Source organism: Nesoenas mayeri, assembly GCF_963082525.1.
Source record: "Nesoenas mayeri genome assembly, chromosome: 6".
Lineage (NCBI taxonomy): Eukaryota > Metazoa > Chordata > Aves > Columbiformes > Columbidae > Nesoenas > Nesoenas mayeri.
The window spans coordinates 37193643-37217666 of record NC_137545.1 but is presented as its reverse complement, the minus strand read 5'-3'; the positions used below and the strand labels follow the sequence as shown (position 1 = coordinate 37217666).

Here is a 24024-nt window from a genome sequence, read left to right as displayed (position 1 = left end):
CTGTGAAAATCAAATATGCTGAAGGAAAATAATATTATATGAGAATGAAGTTGCCTTTCTTCTACTTTGAAATTTAATTAAAACAATCTTGTTAATAATCATACATTTAAGTAGCTCAATACTCGCATGTAGATATTTAAATAAAAAAGGTCAACAGAAGTCTTGCAAGCCTGAGGACAGCTAATACTGTTAAAGCTATTTTGTCTAGGTCCTCTTTTCCTCTTGTATGAAAACCTGACATTCCCAGGGCCTAAACCTGTGAGCTGCTGACAACTTCAGCTTCTGAGGTCCAGTAGTCTTTTATGGAATATGTTTGGAGAAGCAATATAGTAAAGATTCAACTGCAAGAGCTGAGAAGACATATCACTAACTTGCACAAACCATGTTTGGTTTTGGTTGGTTTTTTTGGGGGGGGCATTGTAAATCAGAACAAAGCCTTTGTAGTCCAGCAGCTGCTGGCATCAGCAGGAACTGCTTATGTCCTTCAGGTTCAGACTGTGACATAAAGACAGTTATGGACAGAAACGAACTCTGTCTAATATTTTTCTTGGAGTGTTTTACAACTAAACAGAAGAATGGTGACATCACACATAGCCAACAAACGATCATGAGACTGTAAGTGCCCATCAGCATTTTTCTGACTAGTATAAAATCCATTTCAGTTAAAGTAAACCATCTTTCCATTCCTATAGCAGGATTCCAACTATACAGAGCATTAACATTTCAACATTTAAAGTACCCAACCTTACTTTTAGGAAGTATTTTTTAAGGAACAGAACATTAAACCACACTGTTGATAAACACTAGTATTTATTTTGACAGTGACGTGCAAAGTATTACCCACACAAATACATTATTTCTGCACCTACAACCATATTGCTCAAGTTGTTTCTGATGAATAAGTTGCCAGTGGTGTAGGCAGCAGCTAAAACATACACAAGTCCCCACATAGACCTTTTTATTCCATCACAACATTTACAAAGTGTCAGTGCATATACTTGCAGTGCTGAGCTGAAGTGCGGTATGTGCAACTTCAATTGGCTTAAAGGCATCAACAAGATTATGTTTAAATTCTGGTTTAAGATTCTTCTAAATTCTGTTTATTTGGCTTAACAAAGACTGAAATGTAATGGATGCAAGTCATCATTCTCTCAGTTCTTTGTTCCTGAGAATCAAGTCCTAATAAACATGACCTTGATTATCATTCAGAGATTTTTAGTGCAACTGCAAAAGATGAAATTTTTCTTTTTAATGAAAGCAGGGATTTCAGAATTGTTTGAATACAACCTAAATCCTCAGATGCACAGAAATACCTGTGCATACTGATTTCCACTACTCTCACTTTTGTTTTGGAAATAACAGTAGATCATAATAGAGTTGTTAAAATAGATTTTTCACCTGTAGAATTGTACATGCAAATAAAGGGTTCAACATTATTTCCGAAGTTTGGTCTCTTTAATAATCTTCCTCATTATTCAAACTGTTTTCTGCTAAGACCCAAAAATTCCAGAGCGTTGCCAGCCTTGAGTTTATCCTGGAAAAACAAACCACATATATATGTTTGTGTGTGCTAAACTCATATTTTGCTGAAATGCTTTTACTTGTGCTTTAGAATGAACTGCTGCAGAGAGACTAAAGGGCCTCTTCCAGTCTTTGCAGAAATCAGTGTATTACACTGGCTTTTCAGTGTTTTATCTCATGTCTAAAACCAGAGGCTTTAAAAGGAGGGAAAAATACCTCAAATATAAAGATCATACTTTCAGTTTGTTGTCAAAATCTTCCATTGAATCAATCAATTTTCCAGGTTCCAGTTCCCCAAGTGGAAAAGGGTAATCCGTCCCCAAAATAACTTTGTCCTGGTAATAAAAACATATGATGTACATTCTGTAGTAGCGTTAAACAATATAGCTGCATGTGCTTTCTGGAATTAATAAAAATACACAGGAAATGACATGGATGTATTGGACTGATTAATTATGAAACTGAACATGAAGATAATGTTTGGGTTCCAACTTTCACCAGGAAAAAATGAAGCTGGAAAAAAATGACTTGAGTTTATTGGGTGAATTTAAGTGTGAAAAAAGTACAGGTTATTTCTTAATAGTTTTTGTGGTGTCTAACTACGCTTTGGTGTATTTTTATACTTATACACAGAAAGTTCAAACCACAAATCCCAGGCCCATGGAAATGAGTGTATATTGCCCAGGTGAATAAAATGCAAATGGTAATTTCCTACTCAGAGTGATTTTCTGTACTATAGTGCTGGTTTGAAACATAAGCGAAAGGCATCTAGTGCTCTCCTGCACTACTCCTACTGCAAGTAGCTTGCCTAAAATGCCTAAAATGCAGTGATTATTCTTAGTTAAGCATTGCCATAATTAAATGGTCAACAAAGGATACACAGAATTCTTCCTTCTGATTCCTAACTTGCTTTTTGGTTCTTTTCCATGCTCACTGCATGCTCTGCACTGTTGTGTGTAGTCCAAACTGACTATGAGAGTTTTTGACACGTTTCTTTAAGAATCTCAGGAAGTTCTCCACCAATCTCAGAAAAGATGCTTGGATTTGCGTTCCTGAATTTGAAACTCTTTGACTATACACATGCACGGGCACACAGAGAATTATATATATGTGAGGACATGTAATAAAAATCATAAAGCAATCAAAATGATATTTTTTGTGATAGTTTAAAAGCTGTAATAATTGCAATGTGTTACTACTTAAAGCATGGTACAATGCAGAATCACTACAAACACTTAAATTTTAAAAAAGTATTTAATTTTATTTAACTAGTATCCAGCTTCATATAACAAACCCCAAATCTCATTTACAAAATTTCATATGTGTTTGGAAGTCTATAATTTTTACAAATGTCTTTAACTAGGATTGGATATTAGTTTGGATATGTGTTTGAAACGTGTCTGAGAATATGACTGACATGATGTGATTTGTTTCTGAAAGTAAGACAGTGAAAAGAAATTCAATAAAAATCTGTATGCATAATTCCTGTTATCAAAGATGAAAATAAACTGGCAGATCCTTGATAGGTCCATGTTGTTATAGGTTCATTTTCACACTGGAATAACATTGCCCCATTTTATCTGCCTCGGAGAGGGCATATTGCCAACTCTCTTGATTTTATCAAAAGTCTATTTTCCTTTAAGCTTTGTGTCCTGGAGACATGAATATTTGAAACCCACAGTTTTCATTAAAAATATATATGTTTTTAAATGTCTCATGAATTTGAAGTCAAAATCATTAATTTGAGGCACTTGTTACAATATTTGAACTCAGTTACCAATACTGAAATAGGGTGAAGAAAACATATTTCAGTTATTTTATTAAATGATTTGGTTTTCTTATTTGTCAAATGCTTTTTGTTTTTTTACTTCCAGCAGATGTCACCCGAGAGTCTCTGAAGGAACCTATACAAAAGCTTACATGAAATCCAATCCAAATGAAGATACACATTCTATTGTTCTGTCCTGTATTGTTTATACTTTTTTACAGAAGTCTTGCCATAAGATTTGAATAGGAGAATTTATACTCCTCTGTCTACCGGATCGAGTTCTGAGTTTATGTTAAGCAAAATAAATTTGGATGTGTGTACGTTTAAGCAGCTAAATACGTTATTTTACATAATATTCAATCTGATACAAATACATTTTCTTCATATACAAAAACCAAATGTATGCCATATACAAATAAACCCCCACCCAATAAGCATACTAGCTTTATATGAGAAAATTGATTTCTAAGTAAAGGAGAAGGAAACGTAGTATTTGCCCATCTGTTTACTAGTCAAGGTTAAGGAAGGCAGGAAGGTCTGTACCTTCCTGTTTACATCACCTGCATACCAAAGCAGAAGGAAATCCCATGTCCTCATTGGAATAATATATATATTATTTCAAGTATATTTTTCTTTTCCTCTAAAGTTTTTCACAGCTAATTATGTGATCTCTCCATTAGCAGTAAAATTAAGAACTGTATATTAATAAGAAAAATCTAGAAGCAGCATTATTGCTCTGCTACTAGTGACATTAGATTATTCATTTATACTCTTAAGCTTCAGTCTTTAGCAACCAACCTCAGAGAAGTCCTGTGAAGTCTCTACAGATAAATAATACTCCTAGCATCACAGATGTATTATTATATTATTCCAAAGGATATCAACAAAGTCAGTTTTCCCTAGAGGACTTACAGTTTGATACCTTAATTAGTGCACCTCTCCTTTAACAGGTACATGTGGCTAATGGTTAACCTCAGTGGACCCTTCTACTCAGCAGATCTTTTTTTCACAGTAACAGGGACTTGAATCTTAAAATTAATCTCAAAGAGCACCAAGCATGAGTTTGTTCTCTTATATTACTGAAAAATTGTATTTGCCTTGAATCTCACCTTGGTTCCTACTATCAGGATACATCTCAAGAAAAAATGTGATTGCTATAGCCAGTTCAGCTTCAGCTTGTGTCCAGAGAATGTTTTATGTTTGGGTGATGGGTTTTGAGGAATCACCATGAGGAAGCTTTTGCAGAGATACACTGAATCATTCAATCCCCTGTCAGCCCAGTTCTACACTTTTTATAGCCAACATCATTAGGGATTTTGTATTTCTTTAAATTCACCTCATGCTCCTTCATCCTGAGGGGAGCGAAGGACTGCAGCAATTTTGCAGTCTTCCTCAGAAATGTGTACTTCTTCCTGTAACTGGGATAGGCTCCAATCAACCTGCACCCAAAACTAAGGAGGGATGAAGTTAGATGTACATGACTCATCACAGCTGTCACTGGATTTTAATATTCCTAAGCTCAAAGCCAACACATGACATTGCGGTGCCAGGCACTGGCTGTTCCCCAAGGACCTGCAGCCATGTCTAAGTACATCTGCACACACGCTGCCCTCCTGGCGCAGCTCTGAACTATACTCCAGAGAGCTGTCCTATTTCAAACCTGCAGCTCATCAACTTACAGTGTCATCCTCGAGACCCAATCACATTGTTTTCAGCCCAGCATTTATTCATCTTCTGTTTGTTATTCTGCCAACACATGGCAGCACTGAAACCACTGAGATATTGGACAATTTTTTAAGCATTTGACTCTTGGAATGGCATTATGAAAGAATATCAGCTTTCATCAGAAAAAGAGAGGTAACTTTTTGATCTTCATGGTTATAAGGTAAAGCTTGGAAATGTGATGTGAATGTTCTTTTCGAGGATAAGATGCCTTAGGCTATGAAAAATAGAAAATAATACACTTTTTTTCGAGTTCTCTGGAGGGTTAGAAGCATTTAAGTTTTTGCCATCTGACTCATGACTTTTTAGCACTGTGGTTCCACCTATATCACATTGCTTGAACTCCAAATACTCAGAGGAGAATTAAAGAAGACACCAACATCCCATGTATACACTAGTCAAATTTATTGCATTAAGAAACTTCATTTCAGAAGTCTGTTGACAAAATAAATGAGACACCAGAGAGGCTATTGCTGAGTGACTTTTAGATTATCAAATTAGAATCCATAACCTCTCTCTCCCAAAACAACTAATTTTCAATTGCAAAGACTAATCATCATTAAGGGCCAGAGTCTATGTGTTGCTTCTTAGGAATAAAGGTAGAGAAATTACAATGTAAGCGTGGTGTGAAAACAGCAGCTTTCCCACAACAGCCATAGCTTAGAGCAGCCTTAAGACACAAAGCTGACTTGTTACTCTAAAGCAGAACTGCTCAGAGACTTGCCTTCTATACAAGTTAAAAGAGGAAAAAAAGTCAAGTTCATGAGCAATGGATTAAGCATCATGTTGTACTTTCTCTCCTGCTTTGCTCTTGACATCTACAGTTCAGCTTAACAGAATCAGACCAGAAAAACACTCTGTGGGTCTCAGCCAGGCTGAGTCACAACAGCTTCTATTTTACCAAGGTCTTTCTAACAATGGCAAAACACGTCTCCCAACATTTTAAAATTGAACAGAAGAAATAAGCAAGTCATCTTGTTTCTTTGACAACAACAAAAAAAAGGAATCTGACCACCTAAACTGGGCAATTTAAAATTCAAGAGCTAGACTTACCCCTTCTATACTATAATTATATGTAGAAAGACAACATATGTAGGATGAATATGGTTTAGATTTGGGGAGACTTGTCAGAAAAGTGAACTCTGTGAGACTTCGGGTATCGTAAAATGGAAGTGCACATCACATCTGTATGTAATTTAAATCTATTGTAAAAACTACTTAAAGATACTTGATTACTGTGCTACCTTACACAAGGAACTAGCCTCACTGAACTAAGGTTCACAGCGTGTGATTCTCTGGATTAAAACCACCATTTCAATCACTCCATGGAGTAGGAACATTACAAATGTGGCATAAGCACATCAGTTTATAACAGCTCAGGTTCTGCTTTTACTGGGTGAATATGCTGTCTTCTTCCTGCTTTCTTCTCTTCTCTTTTTGCTGTTTCATAGAGAATTAAAGAATGACTCACCTGCTTCTGGAAGCATTAAAACTCACCTCTCCTATTACACTTGTTAGCAGCTTTAATGCACCACGATCATGGACAAGAGAGTCTGTGTAAAACGAACCAAGGTATTTTCTTGGATCCACCTTATTATCCACTGCACACAAATCAGGGCGCATGTTGAATCCATGGGAGATTCGCCCCACTGTGTAAGGAAAAGTTCCACCTGCAAGAAGAAATTTTTAGTAACAGAAGCTGAAAATATACAGGAGGAAAAAAAGCCACATTATCAACAGAGCTTCATAGGCTTTACTGCCAGCTATTTTGAAAGAAAGTGCTCTGCACCAGCATTTTTTTTATTCCTTACTCTTCATTAACTTATTTTCTGTTTTCTCCATTTCTTCACTACTGTGATACCCAATTCCTTCTGTTGCTTCCTTGTCCCTTTCCCCAAACCATCTCCTATCTCCCCTTCCTCCTCATTCCCCTGAAAGGCTATTGTAACAGTTCAAACACTGGCTGAAACTGGCTAGAGAGTGTTCATACAAGCAGTGCATCTGGCAAATATAATCTCTGGGATAACAGTACTCAGCTGGTGGCAGGCTTAAAGTGGTGACCCTGTTACCTGGCATACCAGAAAATACAATTGTACCGTGCTCAGCTAAAGAACAGGTGTTTCACAAGGAATATTACCTACCTCCGTGTGCAAAGCAAACTTTCAGCTTAGGAAATTTTTCAAAAATTCCTCCCATAATCATGGAGCAAATGGCTATGGTTGTTTCTGCTGGCATGCCTAAGAACAAAAATTGGTTTACTGTATAAGAGTTTTATTTTTGATTTTTATTTTTGTATTTGAGTTTAAAATGTTATCTTCATTTTCTTTAATTAGGCTTGAGCCTACTGAAAATATAAGTTACAGAGCAGCTGCAAAGGTTACATATCTTTTCTATTAGAGGAACGTGGAATTGAACATTAACCAAAATGAGGACAGAGGGCTGGAAGCTAAGATCTTCTGAATGCTAAGCCCAGTTTTTATCCTACATCACTAGGACAGCAGACAGGCAGGTTGGGTATGTCCTCGTGCTGGGTTTGCATGGCCCAACAGATTTAATAGCAATTAAAAAAAAAGACTGATAGAAAAATCATGTAATTTTTCTCTGTACCTTTGCAAGTATCATCTGGGCATAATCCAGTGACAGTTCATAAATGTACATTAAGTGAAGTAAATATATATTCACCTAATAGCCAGGGAAACCAGTATTTGGACATCCTTCCATTTTCCTGCATGTCCCAGGGATGCACAAAGAGACAGCAATTTAATTGTTCAGCAGCCTGCAGCAAAAAGAGTATATAGTTCAAGTAATCATACCAAAATGCATCTTAGTTCTTAGCCATACTCGAAAGATTACCTGAAAAACTGTATTGAGCATTAGTACTAGTAACGGAAATAGGCCCAGAAGTAAGAGCTATAAGCAATAGTTGGTTATATTTACTTCTCTGGGCCATAACCTTGAAATCTTCACTCAGTTTCTTAGTTCCTTTTCAGACTACAGGATTGGAAACATCTTTTTCATAAGCCAAGTGATCCTCAGATTAATGCAGTACAAAAATACTTTTTTAGCTGTGTTTGTCAACCGTCCTGCAGTATAAAACTCAGTTCAAACTCGCATTCTTTTGGTTTCATAAAACATATGAGAATGATTCTCATGATGTTTTATAGAACAATTTTAGGATGCTTTTGCAGAACTGTTCCAGTTGCATTCGGGAACTTTCATTGGTTTTGCAGTATATTTGTCCCCTCTGGCCTTCTGCTTAGCTTAAAAAAAAAAAAGAAAGTTAAAACTTTCCTAATCCACCTTAAGAGTTTCAATCTACCTGTTTTCTGACCAATAACTCATCTCCACTCCAGTAATTTTTCCAAAACTACTGACATATTTGGAAAGGAAAACAGACAAACAATATAGGATGCGGATTTTGACTGAGTAATTTAACTATCTGCTTAAATTTAAGTATGTAGTCATCAAAGTTATTCATATCCTTAACCAGGATTTGACATCTTAATTTTGTGAGGTGTATTTCTGGATCTCCTCTTGTTGCTAAGGAGATTATCACACATTTGAAAGATTTGGGTTTATTTACCCATGCAAGCACAAATAAAGCTGCAACTTTTGGATTGTAGAGAGTAATTGCCATCTACATTTGTAACCCCAAAATAGCAGTTCAATAACTGGCTTGGTAGATTGATGAAGTTCATTACCAAATATGGCTTCATTTCACAATCTTTCTTATCCAAGGATGTTTCTACAAGTGACAGAGGTTACTTCCTACATGCGTGAAACATAAGCTGAAGAATGTATAAGAGAGGGATCCCAGTATAAGAGAGTAATAGAGCTACAGGAGAGTCCAAAGATGATTAAGAGACTGGGGCACCTCTCCTGTAAGGAAATGCTGAGAGAGCTGGGACTGTTTAGCCTCGGCAAAAGAAGATTTGGGAGAAACTCATTAATATACATAAATACCTGAAGGGAGGGTGCAAAGAGGACAGAGCCAGGCTCCTTTCTCTGGTGTCCTGTGACAGGACCCGAGGCAACGGGCACAAACTGAAACAAAGGAGGTTCCCTCTGAACATCAGGAAACACTTCTTTACCGCAGGGGTGACTGAGCACTGGCACAGGTTGTCCTCAAGGAACTTGTGGAGTCATTCAAAAGCCACCTGAACATGGTCCTGGGCATCTGGCTCTAGGTGGCCCTACCTGAGCAGAGGGGTTGGACCAGGTGACCTCCAGAGGTCACTCCCAACCTCAGCCATGCTGTGATTCTGTGAATGCATGCATCTCCACAAGTGGAAGCTGATAACTGTGTATGACCATAACAACAAATAGTCCAGATGCTACACTAACAGGATTCTTGAATAAATTGGGCATTCTGAAAAATAAACTCTATGGATCAATTTCAAGCTGACAGCTATAAAACCTGTGCAACAGATACAGAATGTACATTGACTAAACCCCAAAACTTAGACAAATGACCATACTCATCTGGACCTCAGGCTACTTAAGAAATGCAATCTTTAAATTCATTTTATAATCAATACATTAAGGTTGGAACTTTTGGTTCCATTTGCGTAACTCTGTATGGTACTCTGGCTGTACACGTAGCTCTGAAAATCTCAGGGAGTTTCATCAATTATCGCAATAGAATTGGATACAGTAACTTGAACTCAGAAGCAAACAGTGCAAAAATACTTCATTTATACTGCACTTAAACTCATAAAGCAAGAAGGCAACTTGTACACTAAGAATTTATATAATAAAAATATTTTGTTATTCATTATTCTAAAGTATGTTTCAGAATGTTTTATATTGCATTACTGCCATTATATCCTATGAGTCATCATATATAGTTAAAGCTGAATATCTCTGATCACTAAGCAGATTAGAAGGCTCAATTGTTTTAATATATCTATAAATGTAGTTGATAACTGAATATGTACCAAGATATTTTTAGACAAAATTCCATGTCACAGAAGTCCCCAAATTAAGGAAAGAAGCATTTACTCACAGCATAAATATCATACAGTTCCGGTGCATTCAGGTCCCATTCATTGACATGAGATCCTATTTGTACTCCAGGAAACCCAAGTTCGTTCACGCAGTGATACATTTCCTTCACAGCCAGGTCTGGAGCTTGCAAAGGTAATGTACCCAAGCCAATAAACCTCTTGGGGTACTTTTTTACTGTAGCAGCTAAGTCATTATTTAATATCTGGGCTAGATCTAAAGTATCCTGAGGTTTGGCCTGGTAAGATATTAAGCAGAATAGTTCATTAAAATATAGTTCTCAAATGTTATCACCTTTGGAAGATACTGGATAAATGTCAATGCAAACAATTCAGAGACAGGGTTTGAACCTAAAGTTTACTTTACAGTTCTGAATCACTGGAAACCAGTAGAGCTAAATTCTGCCTCGCTTTATAACCTCTGGGTGCAGTTCTGCTGCTTCTCTTGAATATTTTATCAACTGCTGTTCCCTTTACTGCTCAGTACGAGTGTAACAAAGCCCAAGCTGCTGATACACAAGTATCTGGTCTTTTATGTAAACCAGTCCTACGTTTTTGTTTATCCCAATGCAAAAACCTCAGCATATCATTTTTAAACATAGCAATGACTACTTACTCTCCTATTACTGGAGCTGAAGAGAGAAAAATAAGAAATGCGAGATGCTGGAGTATGAGAATTCTACAGAGAAAACTTCAGCAAACTTCTCTAACATTTAGACAGAGGTAACAGTCATAATTCTAATATGGGAACTGCAATATCCAAACAATTAGTTTCCTATTTTTCCCCCAAATACATATTAAATGGAAAATATTCCCACAAATACAATAATAAAATTTTAAAGACATGTCACCCAACAAGAAATTCTGAAGATCAGTGGTACTACTTGTATGTGGGCTTGACACAATGATTTTTAATGTAGCTTATCTGTGTACATGTAATGACTTGTGCACATAGCTAAATAGCCAAATTGAGAAGGTATTTAGCATTTTGCTATGATTTATCTCCTCGGACTGTTTTTATTTCTTTGATGCATTTAAGATCACCAAGCAGGGAACATATTAATTTCCAATTTGCTACTGAATTTTAAGATTCAAAGCATTCTAGGTCAATAAGTCCCATGCCACATTAAAAAAAAAAAAAAAAAGTGGGACAAGAGCACACTTTTTAAATGAGAAAATACTGATTGATGTCTAGTTTTCATGGAATCTGTATGTATTTGTCTACTTGTTAACCAGGGATTCATGCTGTGTAAGTTCTCTCTCTGTGTTTCCAGCTACCCGCACAGGGTCCCAGCAGAAATTCTGTTCTTGTCTCATTCTTTCTTTCCAGGTGTCTTGCAGATCTGGGCTTTGCCAGGACACCCTGCTGGCTATTCCGATACCTGGACTATATTTTTGTCTTTTGTTTTTCAAAGCAGAACAATTTCCCAGCTCTAATGACTACTTCAATCACCTAATTTATAGGAGGATGCATTTATTTTGTTTTTTAATTTTGTAACATATGAATTACAAAACATGCCTGTAGGAACCTACCCAGTAGCTGAACATCACAGGGACTGTGGAAAGGACTTGGACGGTGACTCCTGAGTAAGAAAAAACAATTATTGGTGGGTTTTTTTAAATGTTTAAAATAAGAAAGTGCTTTGGTTTGAAAGGTAGAAGGCAAAAGCTTTCATGGTAAGGAAGACTGATTTAACAGTGACATGGACAGAATCATTTTTTTGCTACTTGAGTATCATGGTAGTAAATTTTGTAGTAATTTATTACTGTATTAATAAATCCAGTTTCAATAACACTTTCACACTCATCCTGGATTATTTTGTGGAACTAAGTATTCTGATTTTAGTAGTATTTGGTATGAATGTGTACAAGTAATTAAAATAGCAATTTAATGTTACTCTCACAAAAATGAATGTGACATAAAACCAACAAAATACAGTTTGCTTTGGCGTCATGTTTATCACATATATTTAATAAGCAAATGTGTAAATTAGTTCAAAGATAAACAATGTTAACAATGGTTGTTAAACAACACATTCCACAAAGATAGATTGTGTTTGGTTTCATTCATACTCTGTTTGGACTACTAAAGTTGTAAGTATAAGAAATTCTGTCTGGTTTTAGAAAGAACTTTGATATTAACAATCAAGAGAATTAAGTCTATATTGTTTGGTTTCTGTTCAAACACAATTCTATGCCATAACTTTGAGTGTGACAGGTTACAGGAATGAACACACTAAACCTGGCAGATTAACAACTGAAGAAACAATAAACAATAATTAGCACTTCACTAAATAGTTACCTGCAAACCTAATTTCTTTTAATTTTACATCTGATTGTAATATTTATGCACATATTTTGTCATGATTTTAAAAAATTAACTTTGTTGTTAGTAATGAAACTAGTAATGCAAAAGATGGCAGAAAAAACACTAAGAGAATTTCTTCTAAGACAATGAACTTGCCAAAGCACTCAAATATTTAACAAAATGCTTTATTCTCCTTCTCAGTATTTTAAGTAGGAAACAGGAGGGGAAGCTGACTCTCTCTTATAAGGCCTGATTAATATTATGTATAGTGGCAATGGTTTGGGGTTGAGGATTAGGTCTGCAGAAATATGTATATACCAAAGTACAGCTTAAGTTGTGATAACCACCAATATGCTACTGCACACTTGGTTAGTGTGTTTGATAACATTTTACCATGTTTTCCACAATGAGCATTACATCTGGTTTCAATCCATTTTTATGTTTCTGAGCAAATTTAACATAAACCTTAAGGGTAGATTTCCAAGCTGAACATTCCTAGACACTAGTTTTAGGAAGAAGAAGAATCAGCACAGAAAAAACTTTATTTTATACCCTCTTCAGGGGGTTTTATGAAGGAGAAAATAATAAGAAAAGGCAGCTAGAATTAACTGGAAGTTTTTCTCCAACAAAATTGTAATGATTTGTGTCACAGAACTGTGATGTTAATTACCTTTACAAGTTGTTTTATTGAATTACCTTGATAGCTTGTTTTATTGAGTGGATCAAGACACAGTTTTGTATACCAAATAGACCTAGGACATCTGATTATGAGAACTAATTTAGTTTCTTTGGTACATTGGCTACCACTTCTAATTACTGGCAAGATTTCCTGGGCATTGCACAGGCAAAGCCTTTTAGCAACCAAGCTGTAAGTTATCTCTCTGAGTTAATTTTCTTCACGGCAGCTAGTATGGGGCTATGTTTGGGATCTGTGCTGAGAAGCGGGATGTTTTTGCTATTGCTGAGCAGTACTTACACAGTGTCAAGGCCTTTGCTGCTCCTCACACCATCCCAGCAGTGAGCGGGCACAAGAAGCTGGGAGGGGACACAGCCAGACAGCTGACCCCAACTGACCAAAGGGATATCCCACACCATATGATGTTACACTCAGTATATATTTGGGGAAAAGAAGAAGGATGAGGGGAGACATTTGGAGTGGTGGTATTTGTCTTCCCAAGTTATCATTACATGTGATGGAACCCACCTTTCCTGGAGATGGTTGAACACCCACCCGCCCATGGGAAGCAGTGAATGAATTCCTTGTTTTGCCTTGCTTGCATGTACAGCTTTTGCTTTATCTATTAAACTGTCTTTATCTCAACCCACGAGTTTTCTCACTTTTTCCCTTCTGATTCTCTCCCCATCCCACCAGGGAGGGGAGTGAGCGAGCGGCTGTGTGGGACTTAGCTGCTGGTTGGGGCCGAGCCATGACATACCTTACAGTGGCTGATGCTAGTTTTGTTCAGCGGGGGGACTTTTTGCATCTTTGTTCCAAAACCTGTGTTCACAGGTTAAATTTTTTGGTATAATCTATCTCAGCCTGTGTTACAGAAAACAGTCTTTGAACTAAGTAGCTACAGCTTTGTAAACTGAAAAAGAGTAAATATGGCTCATAGTCTTTATAATTAGAAGATCAGTAAGAATGAAAAACACAAAGACTCTTTTTTTGTCCCACTTAATTGGCTGATGCCTATATCTCTGGAGTGCTGTGATACTGGGATATTGTTATGGCACAAGTCACCAGATGGTGCTGTAACACACAGTTTAAGATTTTTTTTAACTAAGTGAGCACTGTTTAGTTTGTGTTGCTGGCTTTGTGATACATTTTCTTTTCTGGAGAGCTGTTGCAAAAATTAGAAAAAAAAATTGGTCCTGTGTTTTCCCTTCGTCTACAACAAATAAATGGGGTAGAATTGTTTTATAGAAAATTGCCCTTAGTGTTGGGGGAAATATCTGAAAGGGAAAGATGCCCAAAGGCTATTTATGATCTACACTGTTGTTGAATGATGGGGAAGCGCCCTAAATCCTTGTGCTAACTCAGGGAATGATTGGAGTCTAGTGAAGATTGCAGATTTCACAGGCGTTGCGAAGACATTCTAGCATTCCCATTAATAGTCTAATGGCTGGAGTCTGACATATTGCTTCTCCAGGGTGAAAATGAGGTAGCTGAAAATTACATACATTGTGTTTACATAAATTGCTCACTAGGCCTTGAGTTCCCAAATTGGCCTGTGTTATGTGTTGCAGGAAACCTCCATAAGGAGAATGACCTGAAGTATCTCCTAACGTGCTATCCCATGAGAGAAGAAAACAATAATAATAAAGACGCTACTTATAAATTATTCACTCTTTGAAGTAATTCAGATATTTATTCCTTATGAAAAGCTGGAGAAGATATTAAAGTTGTGTCTACTGAGAAACTGATGTAGGGAATTATTCAGGTCTCAATCTAAGAACAAGTAATCTTTAGTAACATAACATTTCTCTCACAAAAATTATTTGGAATTACAGAGTTAATAAGAACTAACAAAAATAATTGATCAGACTAGAAGTTCCTTCTCCCATTCTCAGTCTCCTGTCTTAAAACCTTATTTAGTGGCATGTAAGTAACTTAAACCTTCAACTTTGGCATCTGGTTAGTTTCTTTCTAAATTGGGAAAACTATCTTTTCTGAGAAAGGAATTGTCGCCTTTTCAAGACCACAGTCAGTCATATTTACTTACATCAACTAGTTCCTTAGTGTGTTAACAATCCCACCCAAATCAGTGAGCCCATGTGGGGAATGAATTGCTACTGAAAATGAGGTGAGTTTTGAGAAGATGTCCCATTTGAGTCTGAATGTAAAGCATATCAATTTTCACTGACTTTCAACAGATTTAAACTAATGAATCAGTATGCTAACTCTTTAATTTTGATACTGTTATTGAGCACTTTCAGATATACTAACAGAGACGTTGCTGTTATTCTAAATGAGACACAATGATTTCAGTTCCTTTATGGAGGTACCTGATAGGTCCATCTCTTTAATTCGTACTTCTGGATCCCAGCAGTTCTCTTGAATAACTCTAAAAACCTTTCCATCCTTCATCATCTTTGCCTGTCCCTGTGAAATGACATTTTTATAAATTATAAATGTGACAAAGTAGTACATGCTAATTTATTGTCGCTTGAGTATATTGTGCTCCCCACAGAAATGCAGTGAATTAATTTTGTTCTTTTATTTTTATTCAGTAGGTATTTTTAATCAAAGACTATTTAAAAATAGTCATTAATAAAACAGTCATTTACAGTTCAGATGGAATGAATTCTTCATAATAAAAGAATCCCCTTTCTTTTGCAATATATATCATTCTACATTTGTGTGGAAAAGATATCAGGTACTTTAATCCAAGTTTATCCTCAAACCAAATTTTGACCTGAAAACAATGTTCTAATTAAATCTGTGCTAAACTTGCCCCTTGGGTATGTGTGTGTTCTTTTAAAGTCAATAGCACTGCAGTGATTCCAGTAACTAGAGAAATAATTGTGCAACTCTGTTAATTTCAGTCCAGTTGTTTCATATCACCAGTGATACTGAGACAAAAGAAGACCTATTATCTTGTCTTCAGATTACATTTCCTCCTTGGGAAAAAACAAACAAATAAACAAAGCAAAACAAATTAAAAAAAAACCAAACCCAAACAAAACCTAAACATAGTATACAGCCATTACCTGAATTAGTGTAATACCTTCCCCATACGCCACCAATTCCCAAACTTACAAAGTTCAAATATACTATTAATACTGTTCCTTTAACTATGAACATGGAAACTTCCTTTTTAAACTTAATTTTTGGTTGATTTATCAATCGTCCAAAAAGGTTGAGGAGGCACAGTGTCATCACATTAAGCAAACTTTTGATTATAGTTGTAGGTATCCACACGCTTCTATGGACTTGTAGAGACAGACAAAACAGTCTTTTCTGTTGGCTTACGCTTGCACAAATCGATGAGATACAATTCACCAATACTTGCCAGGCCTGAGTATTTCTTGGTTGCTTGCAGCTACTATAGGGATAAATGGAAATGGATGGAAGTCAGAAGATCCACATGACCCTGTGTATTTGGGATGGGGAAGGGCGGTCATGCAGCAGATGTATTGGACAGAGAACACGCTGCATCTGCAGTTGAAAATTGAAAACCACATGAGAAAACATAGCAGCTATTCCTTCACCTTCACAGTAAACAGAAGCTAAGTGCAGGGCAGTCTTCTGACCCTTCTGGAAAGGGAATTCCCTCTCTCCAAAGGCCAATTTATTTTTCTTCTCAAAATCAGTTTATTTAGGATCCTGTCTATTTTTCTAAATAAAAACCCCCAAACTGTTAAATCAGAATATTCTCTACTAGTATGCTAAATCAGAAATAACTAATAAAATTTCATTACTTCTTGCAGAACTGGGTTTCTGTCCCCTCCTTCCGAGAAGTCAGACTGATCTTAACCTTGAATTTGTTATTACCTTCATACATCATTCACAAATATACTGCCCTAATGAATATTTTAAAGCTTTTTTCAACAAATCTAACTGTGCTGCCTTGGCAAACTGTCAAGTTGCTTGTTAGCTGTATCACAGGTTGTCAAAACCACTTGAAATATTACAGTCAGTAATAACAACTACATAGTCCTGATCCTCTAGTAAAATACTTCAGGTTCTTGTAAAATTGATTTTCCATCCAGACAGAAAGGTTTACTCTAGCCATACACTCCAATACATTAAAAAAAGATCAGTGCATTGGTGCAGATTGCCCAATAAACAGAAAAACATTTGGGGTGTGAGTAAAAAAAAAGACAGTAGAACTGAGCATCGCACCGCATATGAACAGACTGTGTGGACTTTACTGGATTACTGTATTTCTGTGAACACAAAATTCTTTCCTCAGACAGAGCTAAGGCATAGAATCATAGAATAATTTTGGTTGGAAGAGACCCTCAGGATCATCAAGTCCAACCATAACCTAATTCTAGCACTAAACCATGTTCCTAAGAACCTTGTCTAAACACCTTTTAAACCCCTCCAGGGATGGTGACTCCACCACTGCCTTGGGCAGCCTGTTTCAATGCCTGACAACCTTTTCCGTGAAGAATAGCCTACCAGCTGACCTGCTCGTATATATTTTTGTCTGCCAATACTGAAAACAATATTAGATGGATTGTGATTTTACTAGCAACTTTGACAGTGCTCATACCTAAATGCTGAGATGTTGTTCTCTGAATGATGCAGCAGGGTTTGCAATATAGGAAAGGTCTCTAATAAACCATGTGCTGCTCTCGTTGAATTAGCTGAAGAGTTTGTTGTTTTCATTTGCATTAACTCATTGTTTGTGAACACACTACAGGCCAAGGCTAAGCTCACAGCATTGTCTGTTGGCAACAACAAACCTGCTAATGCAGGTAAGCAAACCACCTGAACAGATTCGTGCTTGTGTCTGTAAGGATGGAATGATCTGGTCCAGCAACACTGTTACTGGAAAATGAGTCATATTGCTGTAGGTCTCTAGACACTGCCACTAATCTGCACCTGATATTTTTAAAATGAGAAATCACTCAGACACCTCAACTGGGAAACAATTCTCAGAGTTTTTTGCAGTATTAAGAATGAAATTTTCAAGTTCCAAAGCAATGGATGCAGTGCTGAAAATCTCATAAAATACACGAGATATTTATTTGCAAGGTTAGCACAATTTTCTAAGGACACAGTTGAAGAATTCTATTCTATTCTATTCTATTCTATTCTATTCTATTCTATTCTATTCTATTCTATTCTATTCTAATTCATTATTTTATATTTAAAGCTTTAATTAATTTATGTGGAAATTAAGAGAGAGAGATTGAAGAATCAAGTCCAGCAGACTGATTTGGTTCAGCAAACTACATTTAAAATTATCCGTAAACTACTCAGTCCCATGCCAAATTGCACTGCTTTAAAAACGCATGTAATTATTTTCTTGCTGTTTGACCCTGATGCTTCTGCACAGAATGACATGAGAAGCTTTTGCTTTATTTTTTAATCTTAGGAGTTAAGTTCCCCAGCTCCAAAAATCTGCACAGGATTTTATTTTGCCATGCACTCTTTTCATGCAACATTTTCAGACAGAAGTAGGCTAGACAGAATTCTCTGCAGAGTGTCTAAGGCTATTATTGACTTGCTACAAAGTTCCTGTGCAAACTATTTTTAGCAAGAAATTTCAGCATCAGACCTGTAACAAACAGCTAAGCTGCTAAAAATGTCTGCAAGAATTCTCCCCTTCCTGCACCTACCATGTCTCTCAGAAGCTGTGCCATCCACACTTGGGTTCAGGAGGTGGCTTGCTCTCTCCTCCTATGCCTGCTTAGACTCAGATCTGAAATTTCAGCACAACGTTTATTTGCTCCTCATTCTCGGTCCCAACCTTCATATTCTGTGGTCCTTTTTCATAAATAGTTGTGAGGCATTTGACAGGGTAGCCTTGCATGTTACAGAATAATGACAGTGTGTATATCATTAGGTTGCAATAAATAGACACAGTGTTGTGTCCATTTTATAAGCTTTTTTTTTTTTTCAGTTAATATATGCATGTATACAATCACAAAGATGTATGATTTTGAAAAGTGATATGAAGATAAGGGAATGTCTAGTTCCACTGAAATTAACAGGCATTATATATTTAAACATATTTTAAACTAGCTGGTTCAATTATCCTCCATAGTAATGTACAAAGGAAACTATTTTGCCACATCAGCCTTACTCCTCTTAGGTCCTTGTGCCCTCCTGTAAAAAAAAGCACTAATACTGATAATGTTCTAATCAAAAGGTAAATTGCAATATTTTGATCTTGCTTTCACAAGTTTTACATTGTTGCTCCACTGTGAATGCCACTGAAATTGCCGCTGTTTTGCCCTACTCCGAGTGAGATCAGAATCAAACCGTTAAGAAATCAGTTCTGTCTCCACCAGTACCAGCAGGATGGATTCTGAATGCACATGGACTGTTTGCATAGACTCACAGCATCTGGAGACATGTTCTAGTTGTACTAATGTAGTGCAGAAGCACCTTTGTAAAGTTAATAGAGTGGATGGTGATAGAAAGGTGAAGTAAAACCAGACCCAGTTTGCCTTTTACTTGCTAATAAACCTCAGGCTCCTACTTTTCTACATCATAGTCCCAATTATATGGATTGTCCTTATTCTGCTATTCATTCTCCTTGTCATGAAGCTACAGAAACTACTCTTTCCCTTTCACTCAGATGTGAAGACATTTTCACATCTGAGTTCTTTAACTTCTATTAAAATACCAGTTCTTTTTGATTTTGCTTCTCATGCAGATGACTGCATTTAACTAAAAGAAATCTATATGTAATCTGCCTTAGGTTGACCTATCTTATTCAAAATTCCTTAGAGCTATCCATTCTAAGTGTTAAAATGAGATGATGATGAAAAATGGATACTGCTTCATAGAACAGAATGTGAGTTTCAGCTCTCAGGCAAAAAGTTCTACTGAGGTATATTAGGATTTGGAGTGATATTACTTCACAGAAGAAATATACCTCTAGAGAAATCTGTATCAAAAGATAACCAATCTTATTGCCACTTTGCTTTTTAATAGATTTACTGCAAGTTTCTATTCCAGATGACAACACAAGATCAGCTTAGAGCACCAAACAGCCCAAACCTGGCAGTGATGATCCAGCTGTACCCATCCACCATATCCATATCTCTGTGAAAGAAAGAACACAAGCGCTAGTTAGCACTTTGCAATAATAATAAAATCTCAGTTCCTACAATCCAGTGGTACCTTACTCAGGAGAAACACTTGCATTGAGCCTATGAGTAGCCCCACTGACTTCAGCAGAAGTGCTGACGTTTAACCGGACTGGACTAGCAGTGTTTGTAGATCTGAACTTTTAGATCCCAGTTCAAACCCATGGTTAAGTAAGACCTACAATTGATTTCAAAGTGCTTGAATTTGCTTACAATACTGAGAGTCTAACTGGAATGATTTTAACACGGAGAAATTAAATCAAGCATTTGGCAATATGAAAACTAAGCTGACAATTTTCCAATCTGTCATCAGTTAATCATTAGCACAAAGATGTATTGATTCCGCTTTTCAGGTTCCATGATTCAGCAGCAGGACTGAAGGTCAGTCTATTAATATTTAAACAGCCAAGAGAGGCTAAAAAAAGGAGAAGCTTAGATGCTCACTGATTCTTCCACAGAGATTCAAAATTGTTTATGCAAAACCCCCAAAACCTACACAAGATGCTGATTTCCTTTAATCAACTATCAGATTAAAAATAAATGAAATATTGAAATATCATAATAGACTGAAAACAATGCTCAGAATTCCCATTTTTCTGTAAAGAAACATTTCAAAGGAAATTCCGCAAGAGCATGCATTTCTTTCACTGAAGTGTAAACAATTTGAATACAGCCCTGAATTTCCCATAATAACAAAACATTACCTAATGCCTGGGAGCTTCTGTAATGTGGGTGTGCAGACCCAAGCCTCCTGACTCCAGCCAATCAGGGATGGTAATGACTGAGGCTGTCTATTGTTTATTCAGCTATATTTAGGTATGTGGCTCTGTGTATTTTATTTACATTTATACATGTATTAGTTTAGGTATATATATAAATATTTAAACTTAGCGAAAATTTTGAGTCACGCCTAATGAGAACTTTAAGGTTCCACTGGCTCCATGCTAATTGCAATTGTAAGCTGTGCAGAAAACGAGTGCCTTAAAGGTGCCCAAGGAGCATTTAGGCCATAGAGAAACTCAGTGGTCTGGTTTTGTACTTATTTTCTTCTTTCTTCCCCTCAGTTACTAGTTGGATGTATTGACAGATCTTCATTTACTTCTATGAATTTTTATACCTATTATGGGTTCTTAAGCTCTTACATAAGTATCTTGACAATAGAATTTTCTAGGTTCAAGTTTCAGTATTTATAATGTTGGAAAAAAGAAATAAAGTTTGGCACTATGTGTGTATATTAGGATTGCCTCATTGTTTTTCCCTGCATATGATGCAGAAAACTATGTTAATGGCTTGAATTTTCAGAGGACTCTAGGGAATTCTGGAGTTGTTTTCTATTCTGTGCCCATTAATAAACCATAGAATCGCTCAGTCTTTAGAACAAAGGAAACAAAAACTAGCAGGAGCAGGTGGAAATTAACTTTTAAAAATGTGGTATTTGCGTCTCTATCAGTGTTTAAATAAATGTAACACTGGCCTATAGTAGTGAATTCAGTCTTGATGCATGTCAGTGAACAAGGGATTCTTGGCGTGCTTTTATCTCAGTGCATTTATTGTCCTTTTAAAGAATAGACAGACAAACCAATTAAATCGTGTAAAATCAGAATGAAGAAATTTTGCACACGCTTTTATAGGGATATTGCACAAACAAGGAAACAAAATCTGAAACAAGCAAGAGTAACCTGGTTTTGTAGTCTGGATATTTAAACTCCTATTCACTTAAAACAGACATAATTGTTCTAAAAAATACATAATGATGTTATTTTTCACTACTAATGAAGAAATAATCCTATGTATGTTCTTAATGCCATGCTTCCTCCTGACTTTTGTCTAATACGCTGTTTACATTTTCCAGCTGCTCCCTGGCTAATATTGAACTAATACTGGACTGTCACATTTAAAATCACAGAAACACAGAGCTAATACACATGAAACACTTACCTGAGAATTTGCCACCATCAACCTCAAAATAATGAAGGGAAAGAAATGTACAGTGTAAAACAGAGTTTCAGTCAATGTGTCAGATGCCTAAGAGCATGGCTGAAATAAATCATGGTATTCTTTTGCTGTCAAAGACAGGCACAATGAAATCAAGCGGTTCCATATTACTGTCAGACACAGGGAATGTTCATTCAAACGACAGCCAGCACAGAATTACAATAAGAAGCAACAGTGCAGGTCGTCTGTTTTTTACTCTCATTTTTAGGACTAATGGAAACAAAAAGAGTTATAAAAACCAGATATCCTGGAAATCTGAACTCTCTTTAATTGCAGATTTTATATGTGTGTGTACTTAAACTAGATATAAATATAATTTCATGTAATTTTTTTCAGTATCCTTTGTAGCAATGGAGATGTGATCCCTTATCAGTCAAAAAGTGATCAGATATCTCTATATTGAATTGTGATATTAATTATTTTGGCAATAACTCTAAAACCTAATTCAGAATGAGATGACTACATGGATTTTGATAATCTGAAATAAGAAAAGGATTAGAATTATTACACAAAAACCTAAATTATACCTTCCATTCTCAAGTACTTTTCACTGGATCATGAAAATTATTATTGAGAAGAATAGATTTGTCTAATAATAATAATACTAATACCACACAAAGACAAGTTGACTTATAGCATCAGTGTTTTGACAACTGAGATTTTGTATTTTTAATACAATATGCTACTTCATCCCCATAACTGAAAAAATAACAGATACTAGCAAAATGATCATAATAATCAATTAACTGTACTTAGAGTGACCCCACTCCTGTCAAAGTTAATGACTTTCATACCTATGGGTATAAGATGTGAATGACTTTTATCTTAGGTAATATTGATCTGGTCTAATATTTGCTTATTTCTCTTATTTAAAAAAAAAGTGAATACCATTTGGGAACCTGACAGCTCTGGTTTTATGAAAAACGTGGAATTCACACCTCATCATTTGACAATGTTGAGTCTCACAAAAAAACCAAGCAAAAATATAAGAATTGCTCCCAGCTAAATGAGGAGTGGGGAACAGAGCTCAGTTTTCCATCTCTTTTTTACTGGGACTCTTGTTTTGTAAAGCAATGCAATACAAATACCTGAAAAAAAAATCAAATTAGACAATAACCTAGAGATATTTCTAACAGAACCGTTCATTCTTTGCTCTTTCAAAAATTACATTGGTAGAAATGGCTGCTGAGAACATAAGGCACTGAATATCTAAACTCTTATTACCTTTTTTAGGTCAGGCCATTCCTTAGGTAGAATGTGGCTATGAATATCAATTTTCATTTCTGAAGTACCAAAGGAGAAATACTGCTTCTGTGAAAATGCTTTCTGTGTAATTGCTACTATCTCTCCTGCCCCTGGTTCAGCAGGTTATTAACTTTGCCTGCTGTTTACATCCACCTGCTGTTTTATGAGGAGGGCTGGGGACAGTGGCCAACCAGGGAGCTGAAATCCCAGAGGAGTGGCTCTCGGAAACAAAGACTTCGGGCAGAAAGTCCCTGTTAATGCATAAACTACAGCTGGCCAAGGGCAAAGGGAAAATGTATATTTATATTGGCACTCTGAAGGGATTTATTTCACACAGAATCTATAATGCAAACTTGTTTGCAGTTGAAAATCATTCCATAAAATTGAATTCGAATAAATGTATTAAACTTGCTGACTTGAAGTTCCTCCCTTTTCTTTCTTACATTCTGAAATAAACTGTAGAGAGCATATAATACACCCTTGGTAGACAGTCATACCTCCTCATTTACTGTCTTTTCTTTCCCTTGTATTTTCTTTAAAGTTATGTAAAAATAAAATAAAATTTAAAAAAAAATCACAGAAATAATGAATTGTAGCCAAATCTATGGTCTGCGCTTTATTCCCCCTCCTCATTATTGATTCAGTACATACTGGTGCTTACAGCCTCTCAGGCTGGCTCAAGATCTGGC

The 24024-nt window shown here is 36.2% G+C and overlaps 1 protein-coding gene across 1 annotated transcript; it reads right to left on the bottom strand.

Moving 5' to 3' along the window:
- Nucleotides 1-1471: 1471 nt before the first annotated feature.
- Nucleotides 1472-23371, bottom strand: ACMSD (aminocarboxymuconate semialdehyde decarboxylase; the record flags this gene model as incomplete). Its single annotated transcript, XM_080346864.1, has 10 exons — nucleotides 1472-1534; nucleotides 1758-1856; nucleotides 6509-6681; nucleotides 7153-7248; nucleotides 7694-7787; nucleotides 10017-10253; nucleotides 11548-11597; nucleotides 15329-15425; nucleotides 20007-20051; nucleotides 23315-23371. 10 exons carry the CDS (start codon nucleotides 23369-23371, stop codon nucleotides 1472-1474), a joined length of 1011 nt encoding a protein of 336 aa, XP_080202990.1.
- Nucleotides 23372-24024: the final 653 nt, after the last annotated feature.